A 12,493-nucleotide genomic window follows, 5' to 3' on the forward strand; every position below is an offset into this window, starting at 1 on the left:
CGGGACGTTTTCGATCATATTATTATTCTGTGCCCGACTATAAGCGTTAATAAAACATACTTATCCAGAGATTGGGTAATGAATGACGACGGGGTCTCCGAGTATGTCACGAGAAAGACAAAGGAGAATCAACCCTTTTCGTAATAGACGACTGCAGCGCGAGTAAAGAACTAACAAAAAAGAAAGATATGCTTTCGTATTTAGCATTCTCCGGACGGCATACTCAACATAGCGTTTGGGTACTTACTCAAAAATACAACTCTGTCCTGAAAGATCTCAGACAGCAGACCAAATGGGTAGCACTGTTTCATTGCAAAGATCGAGATTCATTCGAGGAATGTTTACGCGAAAATGATGTCATTTATACCAAGGGTGAACGAGATCAAGTCAGAAAACAGTTAGCGGCAACGAAGCACTGTAAACTCGTATTAAAAACCGATCAACTAGCTGCTTATGCAATTGCTTAGCAAATTATAGCAAAATATAGCAAAATTATAGCAAAAATGTAGCAAAATGTAGCAAAATTATAGCAAAAATATGATAAATTGAACATAAAATGTGGTTCGAAATCCTCATTCTTTCGCAACAGTTCATTATTACTGGTTGTATTGGCTATGTCATTTTATATTATGTTAGACTTAAATATCTCCTTAGGTATTACATTATGGAATGCGACGAACTCATCGAACAAATGCTCAAAGAATCTGAGCCTGATCAACATGTAGATAAACATAGAGAAAGACTCGCCGCTTTGGTAGCCGGTGGAAAATGTTCCCAATATTTGGGAGAAAATTATACCATCGAAAAAATTGATAACATGACCGACGAAGAGATTAAAAAACTGTACGCGCGTTACGAGTCTAGACTGGGAGCTACCATGACTAAAACGATAGGGTCTTCTATATTTCAACTATACACAGCCGTAGCTAGTACGTTTCTCCCCATCCCGGCAGAACATCGCATGTATTTATGCGAATCTCTCGAGAAAGACCCATTCATCGAACACGCTATAAGCTCAGTGAGCTGTGAGTTTTATCATAGATTCGGAATGTTCTTAGCTCCGTTCACCACAGCTTTAATAACGGCTAGGTATTGTCAATTTAAACATACATGCCCACTTAATAATAATGGAGACTCAACAGATTGCGGAAACACAATCACAACAGGTGACACCACAACAGATTGTGAACACACAACAACAAGTGAACGAGGAACAACAACAGATTGCGGAACAACGAGTGAATGAGGAACCACCACATGTGAATGAGGATGTGAATGCACCACATGTGAATGAGAAACCCAGAGTTACTAAGAACCCCAAAAAAATAGCTGCAGGAAGAAAGGGAGGACTGGCGCGCAAAGCGAAATTAATAAGTAATTCAAATATTAATCCGATTAAAACATGGGCACTAGTAGGAGTTGCTGGTATAGCGGCTGTATGGTTCTTTTATAAGACCGGAGAAGAGAAAACGTCACCCCCGCCGCAACAACAAGTTTAATTAGAGGTTAGCCCGCATATAATGCTATAAGAAGCATGACTACTCCAGTTACAGACGGTAAAATGTTGGTAAACGCGACGTATCATTCAGCGGTGGTCACCGGCTTGGCCATTGGCTATGCCCGTATGGCTAAAATGATTACTAAAGCCACAGCTCCCAAGCTAGATTTTAATGGATTTGACATAGGTATGGCCATTCTTGATATTGGATTGGCTATGGCAACGAAGGATATGCTCATCAAACAAGGACTTATCCCGGAAGACATAATGAAGTAATTAAACATTTGAATATTTTATATTATTAAACATTTGAATATTTTATATTATTAAACATGGCAACAATTGCGATGATGGTCGGTGGAGCTGTTGTTAATGCTCTAGCTTTTTCGGGGAGTAATTATTTATTTTCCAGTATGAGGGAATCAAACGCTAAAGAAGTTGAAGAGGAGCGTAAACGACATAACAAAGCTTTAGAACAATACCAAGCAGCCCAGTTACAATATACACAGCAGAGAATGAAGAGATTAGACTTTATTCATGAAAAACTGCTTAAGGAAGGACATTCAATTCAAACGTTTAAGGATGTTGAATCTGCCATGCACGAATACTTCCTCGTTTTTGGGAAAAAAGCTAGACCCAATACCGAGACCAACAATGAGTCAGTTTTATACACCGTCAGAGGAACAAAAGAACCGAGAGGTCACATTTATTATTATTGGGTTATCTGCTCTATTGATTTTCAGCTATACCATGAATACGCAGTGACAGCTGTGGCTATGCATAAACCATGATCTATAAATAGCCTAATCAATATCTCACAGTGTAGATGTGATTTGCATTTAGACAAATGATATGATAGATGTATATACCATGAATAACTGCAAGTTTACACTCATGGGTAAGACGACTCTTTGTAATCGACGCTGTGTTGATGAAATTTACTGCGGTATACACAATTATTACATCAGGCGCGGACACATAAACTATAAGTGTTCTGAATGCGGGATAGGGGTCAAAGGTCGTTATTGTTTATGCAAGAAACACGGTGCTGATAGGGTCAGGAACCAGATTATTAATGCTAGGAAGAGAGATTACATCAATGAGAGGAATAGGTTGGGGAGAATACGTATTTAGATATATGAAAACAACCAATTAGACATTTGTCTCATTTTGCATATACCATTCAACCACAATGGTTTTTGTCAGAGAATTAAAAGCTATGGCAAAGCAAAGTGGACTGCGTGGATATTCTCGTATGAGAAAAGCTGAATTGATTACCTTACTCGGTTTGGAATACAACAAACCCCAGACTGTTAGGGAACTCAAAGCTCAAGCGAGAAACAGTGGGCTGAGAGGTTATTCTCGAATGAGAAGAGCTGAATTGATTGCTTTACTAGATAATAATGACGATGTTGAGAATAAACATAATGATAATGATGATGATAAACAACAAGAATTAATATTTGTACCCACATCCGCCGGCGTTGGTAAATATCTAAGAGGTTGGAAGATGGATATTAATTCCAACATGGATGTTAACGATATTAAGCCCATCATATTGAGTAAAATTAACGAGGAATTAGATGATTTACATAGTATAAAATACCAGCTGACGATTAAAATGACATTGAGTAAAAGTAACACAGACGATAGCACCGAATATACCGAACCATATTTCCGTAGCAATCAAGAAGTTATAACCGAATCCGATACTATAAACGCATCATTAGATACATCAATTCAGAGAATACAGGAAACTTTAGAACGCTGGACTAATAGAGGTTCTGGTTGGGGTGTGGATAAAATCGATAGTTTATATTTAGATATAGCAAATTATATGCCCTTCAAAGGTGGATCTTATATAGATTTATCCCCGTATTATAAGAAGAAAAAAGCCATAATTAACGTAAAAAATAAATCCGATGACTGTTTAAGAATGATGATAAGATCTGCATTGTTCCCCGTAGACAAGCATCCGGATAGACCTTCTAGCTATCCCCAAAACGATGGACTCAACTTCGATGGTATAGACGAACCTACACCAATATCACAAATTGATAAGGTGGAAAAGCAAAATAATTTAGCTATAAATGTTTTCGGACATTCTAAAGGAATTGTTGTACACAGGATAAGCTCCGCTCCGGAAAATATCCCGAGAATCAATTCATTTCTGATCGAAAAAGATGGTAAATATAAATATACGTGGATAAAGAGTTTAAACAGGCTGCTATACGATCAAACTAAATATAAGGGAAAGAAATATTTCTGCGAAAGATGCCTACATGGGTACAGCAGACAAGATCTATTAGAAGCGCATAAAGAAGACTGTAGAGGTGTTGGACAGACCGCTATCAGGATCGATATATTAAAATTTGAACATTATTGTAATCAAATGCCAGTACCGTACGTAATTTATGCAGACTTCGAAGCGCTTATCAAACCCATTGAAAATACCAACCATAATAATACTGATAGTAGTTTTACCTACAAAACTCAAGAACATATTCCTTGTGGGTTTGGATATATAGTTGTAAGGTATGATGGGAAAACAAACCCTCCCGTGATTTACAGAGGTCCCGATGCAGCGGGAAAGTTTCAAGAATATTTACAAAATGAAGAGAGAATAATCAGGGAAAAATTATCGTGTAAGAAACCCATGCGTATGAGGAGGGATGATTGGAGGGCGCATAAGAAGTCAACGAGTTGTCACGTTTGTAATAAACCCCTGGATGGGGATTCCATAAGAGATCATTGCCACGTCACGGGTAATTATCGGGGGGCCGCTCATAACGAGTGTAATTTGAAACTAAAAATGAATTCTCAAACAATACCCATCCCCGTTGTGTTTCATAACCTTAGGGGATACGATTCACATCTCATTATGCAAGCTATCTCAAAGACCGACGGCGGTTTAACGTGCATTCCTAATAATATGGAAAAATACATATCGTTCTCGTTGACTAAACCTATACATTATAGGGACAAGGATGGGAAATCTAGAATAAAGCAAAGTAATGGGCTTAGATTCATAGACTCCGTACAGTTTCTGTTATCTTCCCTGGACAATTTAGCTAATGCGAACAATCCCGATGACTTCGCGATAACAAATCAATATACCAATAAGATAACTCGTCATTTGTTGCTGAGAAAAGGTGTATATCCTTACGAATATATGGATGATTGGTCTAGATTCGAAGAAACTGAATTACCACCCCTCGAATCATTCTATAGCAACTTAACAGAATCTAGAATAACAGATGCCGATTATGAACACGCTCTGACGGTCTGGGATAAATTAGGTTGTAAGAATTTAGGCGATTATCACGATCTGTACTTAAAAACCGATGTACTGTTACTCGCCGATATATTCGAGATATTTAGAAAGACATGTTTAAAACAATACGGCTTGGACCTGGCATGGTACTATTCCAGTCCCGGACTATCGTGGGATGCATTGTTGAAGAAGACCGGCGTAGAACTAAAATTACTCACAGATTACGATATGCACTTGTTTATTGAGAAAGGATTAAGAGGTGGTATATCGATGGCGGCGAAAAGGTATTCTAAAGCTAATAATAAATTAGTGGAAGGATACGATCCGAGTAAACCTGACACTCACATATTATATCTCGACGCTAACAATTTGTACGGATGGGCTATGAGTCAACCTTTACCCACGGATGGTTTTGAGTGGGTCGATGATATCCATAATAATGATGAGAATAAAGGGTACATACTAGAATTTGACTTGGAATATCCAAGTTCGTTAAATAAAGACCATAACAGTTATCCGCTAGCTCCCGAAAGATTAATGGTTAATAAAGATTGGATGTCGGAATATCAACGCTCCTTGATGGGTAATAGTAGGTTAGCTAACGTAGAAAAACTCGTACCAAATTTGATGGATAAAACAAAATATATAGTTCACTACAGAAATCTCCAGTTGTATATATCGTTAGGTATGAAACTTAAGAAAATACACAGAGTTCTAAAGTTTGATCAAAGCCCTTGGATGGAGCCCTATATAAGGTTGAACACAGATTTAAGAAAGATAGCTACCAGCGATTTCGAAAAGAATCTGTATAAGCTCATGAATAACTCGGTATTTGGTAAAACTATGGAGAATCTAAGGAAGCGTGTTGATGTTAAATTAGTCAGATCTAATGAGGAAGAAAGACTCAGGAAACTTATAGCAAGTCCGGCTTTTAACAGAAGCAAGATATTCGATAATGACTTAGCCGCGTTGCATATGCAGAAGAGTAATATAAAATTCAACAGACCGGTGTACGTCGGTATGAGTATTCTCGACTTGTCAAAACACTTAATGTATGACTTTTATTACAACGAACTTAAGAAGCAATACGGTGATAGATGCGAGGTGCTATATACCGATACAGATTCTTTGTTGATGGAAATACAAACCGAGGATGTGTATAAAGATATGGCAGAAAAAATAGATATGTACGACACGAGCGATTACCCAAAAGATAATCCACTGCACAGCGTAGTAAATAAAAAGGTGTTAGGTAAGATGAAGGATGAATGTGCTGGGACCCCTATAGCGGAGTATGTAGGATTAAGACCTAAGATGTATTCTATAAAAAAGTCTGATAATGGAGAGATAAGAAAAGCTAAGAGCGTTAAGAAGTATGTTGTAAAAAAGCATATCAAACACGAACAGTATAAAGAATCATTATTCAACGGTAGAACGTTCAAACACGAGATGAACTCTTTAAGAAGTTACAATCATAGGATATATGGATTAAGAATGAACAAGACATCATTATCCCCCTTAGATACAAAGAGATGGATTGATAATGATGGTGTAACTACCTATGCTTATGGTTATGGTGGTAATACCGTACCGTCGGGAACTATGAACAACTCTTCTCGTACAAATGCCCTACCCGGTCCATCTTGAAGATAATAAAGAATAGGCTCTCCTTCTTTCGTAACCAATCGACTAATGTTATATGTCTTAAGGGACCATATGGGATCGGTTGCGCGACGTAGGCCTCCTTCGAGTTCACCGGGCTGGTATAAATATCTTACCCTTACTCTATCTGGAAGTTTTCGTTCTTTGCCTCTCCTCGGTGCTGAAGATTCAGAAGTCACGGATTTCATTTTAATAGCATCGGATGGTTTCTTCCCTATTAATCTCGTTACTTCATTATTCAGCGCTGATACAACGGCTGATAAACGTGTCACCCATTCGGTTGATCTCAATCGCTCAGATTTCATTTCGATCCCATACTGATAGCCAAACAAACGTTCCGCTAATGTCCTGTTAAATCTTTCGACGATAGCTTGACTGCGGTGGGCCTCTCTTTCACCAAGGACAATTTCGACATCGTTCTTTGTTAACAGTTTAGTTACCGATCCCATAAACTCGCGACCGGGATCTACTTAAAATAGCTTAGGCCATTTTAGCGGTCTGCGTTTTTATATGCGACTCAGTGCATTAGCTACCTCTGTTGATTCTTTCGAGGTTAATGGCTCAGCCTCTTTGTATCGACTAGCCACATCCACTACCGTTAAAGCGTATTTATACGTTTTGCGTTTTACCTTATCGTGGGGAAGAAACAAGAGGTCAGCCTGATGAACTTCATTCGTTGTAAAAATATCAAACTTCTTCCTCGGTATATAACGCGGTGCCGGTAAGTATATTTGCCACATCGCTTGTTTCTTTAACCAATCCTTAGCCACATCTTTAGATACCTTGGCCGCGGTTGCTAATTTTTTTATTGCTCCTACACCTTTCCAATATCCTCGTGGGCTATAGTAAATTTTATTCATTATTAATTAATATTGATGTTTCGTTTAATACAACTCATGACTATCGTAAAATCACATAATCATTTTGGCATAAAAAATCCCCCCTGTAGTAGCAGTATAGGTAATAAATCTGGCTCAAGAACCATCATTACCTATAAAAATTTATATCATAGACTACAGGTGGTGGTGAGCTAGAGTCAATTTAACTTAATCTCATGACTATCGTTAAATCGCATAATCATTTTTGCATAATAAATCCCCCCTGTAGTAGCAGTATAGGTAATAAATCTGGCTCCAGTGGAAGTGGTCCAGAACCCCTATTCTATACTACTTCAGGTGACATGTTTTTGAAGCTTGTAAATGGGTTCAAGGATTTGACTGGATTGGATAAATACATAGTGTGTGATAGGATAAGTTTAAAAAATATTTTTATTTTATATGTTTTTGATAAATTGTGTTGTTAACGAATGTAAATAAATTGATTGTGTTATTGTTGACACAGAAATAATTTTCTGTCTTTGTTTAATGCAATTACAAACTGTGAAACCATGTCGGGTTAAACGAACCCCCTCAACCCATCACATGGGTGCTTGTCCATTTTGGTCTGTTACTTTGTTTTGGACATGGTTTTGACTTGGGCATTATGCTCTGCCCATATCAACTATTACAGCCGGTGCAGATGGAGCAAGTCGCTGAATTAGAACACGAGCCCACCACCCCAACATTTTCGAAAGGACAAATTATCTGGCTGTTACTTCAAGTCCAACTTGATGAGAGAATTTCTATCTAGTCTCTCTGTCCGTCTACAAGTGTAGTTATTGAGCTGCTATCAAAACAATACCATGGAATTTGGATTCGAAAACTTTGTATTTCTATGTCAGGTACACACCACTATGAATAGAGTCAAAGTCAAACTTTTGCCATGGAAAGAGGAAAACAAATAATTAAAATTCCTAAATGGCAAAAGGCACCACTTCATCCCCTGATTTATACATGTACCAAGTTTGGATAAGAATGGTGAGTTAGGTTGTTTTTTTAGTTCTGCTCCGGAAATGACATCTCCCCTCCATGAAAGCAAGTAAAATTAAACTTTGAAAAATTCCTCAACAGCAAAAGGTGTCACTTCTACCCCTGTTTAATACATGTCCCAGGTTTAGATGAAAAGTCTTGCATGGTTTTCAAGTTGTGCTCCGGAAACGAAGCTCACACCACCCTTTTGAGAATTAGTGCAAAATGTTTCTATGAAATCAAGAATATTACATATGCAAAAAATATGTCAATGGCAAAAGAAACCACTTCACGACCTGTTGATTTATCTGCCAATTTCTGTTAAAATATATTGAACAGTTTTTGCATGTTTACAATGGATGGACACATTAGGCATAGACTATACCCCACCCCACCCCCACCACATGGGGGGTAGACAAAAGTCAAAAGAGGGCAAGACTACAGATGTCAAACTGTACTGGTCTCTGGCCAGCTGAGCTGAATATTGCTCATATATTGATTTGCTCACTGTTTCATCCAGTACTTGACACTTGTTGAGGTAATGACAATACATATTTTCAATTATAAATAGAAAAAATATATCTGATAAAGCTAATGTGGGTTCTGTGTGTGGAAAGTATGAAAACAGATTTCCATGAATATAAGCGATGTATTGAGATCTCTCTTCATACAGGAATATAGAAAATTCCTCAAAATCAAATAAAACATGATCTTAAACATATACATATATATTCCTTACATGTCTATGTACATGCCATACAACATTATACAAGTAGGGATAAGATATATGGATGAACACCTTCTTTATTACAATTAGGAGCAACACTTTGGTGTAGGTTCTAACACTGTTATCAAGCAGGTGAGTATGGTTGACAAGTACATGTATATATACAGGAAGGAGGCAGTGTTTATACAGATGTAGTTACACTAGGGTGGAGAAGCCTGCTATATGTACACAAAAGGGTAAACATACTGGCAGGTGAAGGGAGGGATATAAACGAATGGGTGAAGCCAGTAATATAAACAAAAGGATTATAACTGACTGGGGTCTTTGATGAGTTGATGGTAAGCAGGGGGGTATATAATAGCCTTGATGACAGTTGATTGATAGTTGGGGTCTTTTGATGTTGATGGCTTGTTGTAGTTTTCTGATTTTGAAGTCTTTGAGTTCTTTTGACAAGAAGCCATCAACATAAAGTGAAAGCCCTCAGCACCAACCTCATATATCTTATCCTTACTTAGTATTCCAACTTCTAAATGCCTCTCAAAGAAGTTAAATATTATACATTGGCACTAACACACATTAATGTACAGAAGACACTCACTGATTAACAGCTACCTACTGAAAATGATGGTCAGACAGCAACTGACACACAAGATAAAAATGTAATATACTAATGTACAGCTGCAGCCAAGACCACATATGGTTACATTTTGACAATGACAGAAAGTCACTGGTGATGACACCAACACCAACAGGGATTTATCAAGGATGAGATGTGGCATGTTCTATACATTTCTTATTAATTGTTTTCACAATGACACACAGTGACAATGTACCATGGCCTGTGGCTTGTTATTCATTATTCCGTAGTAAAGTCAGCACTTAGATGATTGTAGCATGTGACGTTTTAGAAGGGCACACTTGTCCTTGTCCAGATATGTAACTTTCGCTGAAGATTTAGAGCTACTAGCAATGTCTGTCACTGGTGTACCACCATCTTCTTCTGAAACTTGTGTTTGTGGTGAATTTAAGACTTCATGTTCTCTTGCCAGAGTTGGCAGGTCACTGTTACAAAATTTGCCACCACTTTGGCATTCCAAGAACTTATCATATTCCTTTGGACAAGAAAGAGTTTTATTTACATCACAATTAAATGGCATATTGTGTGCTGACATGTCCTTACAACTTGTGTTGGAAGACCGATCTGTTTCAGATTCAGAAAAACTCACTTTCATCTTTGGTTTTGTCACTGAATCATGGGCTATTGTTTTCTTATGAGTCAAGGAAGTGGAAGATAGTTCTTTCCATTTTCTGAAATCAGAATGTGAAGGATTAGGTGAAGAGGCTGTTGTGACTATCTCACTGATGGGTCTATAGATGGCTGAGAGACCTGAGGAAGATGTCGAGTATTGGCTACTTGTACTGGTTGTGCTATCAGGTCGACTCTGAACTGCATTTGTCCTGACCATTGGAGAAGCAGGCTTGTATGGTCGGAAAGATGACAATGCATGTGAAGAAGAACTGTACGAGCTGCGACCATTGTTAACAAAATCTTTTGTGTAGGAGTTTCTGTCTTCCTTTGCATGATAAGTCATATCACTGGTCACATTTTTCTCTGAATGATAGCCACTAGATACTGAGGACTGCAAATTTGAATCTGCACCCTCACTGTTGTCAGAGGATATACTATTTTCTCCTGTTTGACCACTTGTTACCTGGATGACACTTGGCACTAAACTTCTTACTGTTTCAGGCACCTCCGATGAATTTGTTTGCTTCCCTATCTTTTGATGTAAATAGGTTGAAAGAGAACGGCTTTGTACTCTGATTGGAATGTAAGCAGGATTTGGAACTCTCTCTTTGGTGTGTTGAAGGAGTGGTGAATGAATACAAGGTTCCTTTGTTGACTCTTCATTAACCATTGACAAAGTATGCTGTTTTGAAACAATGTTTGAGGATACTTGTCGTATTTTATGACTGTTCATTTCTGATTGCACTAGACTTATTTCTTGCATTTTTTCAATCACCTCTCTCATGATTGGCATATCAGCCATAACCCTTTTTGCAATTTCTTGAGGATCCATCACTTTCTTACTTGTGGAAGACTGTAGGTTATAAACAGTTGTATCATTAACTTTTGACAAAGATGATTTTGACAATGAAGTTGAGGATGAACATGAGGTATTGCTGGAAACACTATGTTGCCTCAACCTTTCATTATTACATGTGTCTTGTAAGTTGCCTGCAGTGAACTTGAAGGCAAGCTGCTCATTGCCTAGCAAAGTTGATTCAGTGTCACTTTGTGATGAAACAACAGATTCTGACATAACTGATACAGTGTCGCTAGACATGCTGAGGTCTACCACAACATTACTGGAACTTGATGGATGGAGACCTGGGCTGTCACCTGTATCTGTTAGTGTTGGACTACTAGACAAGCTCCCAGATTCATGGCCATGTGGAGGGTACATACTTCTAATTCTGTTCTGATGGGACAGCTGCAAGGATGGATCAAGCAGACCTGATTTTATTATCTGTTTTTGATGTTTTCCATCTACATCTCCCTGAAACAACAAAAGATATATACTTTAAATGATAGGTTCAAGATTATTTGCAATTATATAGCAACAATGTGTGTGTGCACATGTTCTTGTACTGGTATGCTGCTTTTATAGTGCCAGGCCAGTGAGATATCATGGAGCTGTTTAAGCTGGATACCACACTCCGAAACATAAAACTGACATCATCTATCATATTATTGCCAAAAGCCAGGTTAGGTAACAAGTACCATCTTTAGGTTTGATGTGACCAGGGGATCCAGCAACTGACCTTATGCTCTCCAGGCAGACACTTTATCCTATAGACCATCTGGCGGTGGATATTTTTGAGAATATATCTACAGCTACATCTATTTCTTTCTCTTTCATAATACTAGATACTAAAAATAAGGTAATGAAAGTATCAGCCTTTCAAAGTTACATACTATTAGTTATGGTATCTTTAGTTGTTGTATACGGTGTCATATAAGGTCAACAGAAAAACATTTTCTGCTTATCTAATATGACACCGTATATGCCAACTAAAGACACCATAACAAATGTATTATGCTGAAATGTTTACACTATATGCTATCTTTATCGCAAATAGAGAACTTGACACTTACAACTCTTAGAAATGACCAGACCAGTGCATATGTTTACGATACAACACTTAAATGTAAACACAAAGTTAACAATGGAATATATAATGCACTAAATGTAACCGTTTAAACAAGTACTATAGCTAAAATGGAGAGAATTATCATAAAAATGCCTGCATGTTATCTGAAATTTGAAGGCCACTGTAACTTGATAGTAGTCCGCTTTTCCCTTATGACGAGCTGCTATCTATTCTATTACTATGTAACATCATTGGCGTCACGGTTCGTTTGTGATGTCAAGATATCTTGAGACACAAGCGCTGGTGTCGCAGAGATCATAGTTCTGGAG

At 37.8% G+C, this 12,493-nt stretch overlaps 1 protein-coding gene across 1 annotated transcript in view; it reads right to left on the reverse strand.

The window, feature by feature from the left end:
• Positions 1-7,504: 7,504 nt before the first annotated feature.
• Positions 7,505-12,493, reverse strand: part of LOC124119292 (tetratricopeptide repeat protein 28-like) — a 309,240-nt gene continuing 304,251 nt past the window's right edge. Inside the window, exon 16 of the mRNA XM_046481753.2 lies at positions 7,505-11,569. Within this exon, the coding sequence (XP_046337709.1) occupies positions 9,881-11,569 (1,689 nt within the window). The 3' untranslated portion in view covers positions 7,505-9,880. The remainder of the gene's footprint in view (positions 11,570-12,493) is intronic.

Source organism: Haliotis rufescens, unplaced genomic scaffold (assembly GCF_023055435.1).
Source record: "Haliotis rufescens isolate VD_foot unplaced genomic scaffold, xgHalRufe1.0.p SCAF_36, whole genome shotgun sequence".
NCBI lineage: Eukaryota > Metazoa > Mollusca > Gastropoda > Lepetellida > Haliotidae > Haliotis > Haliotis rufescens.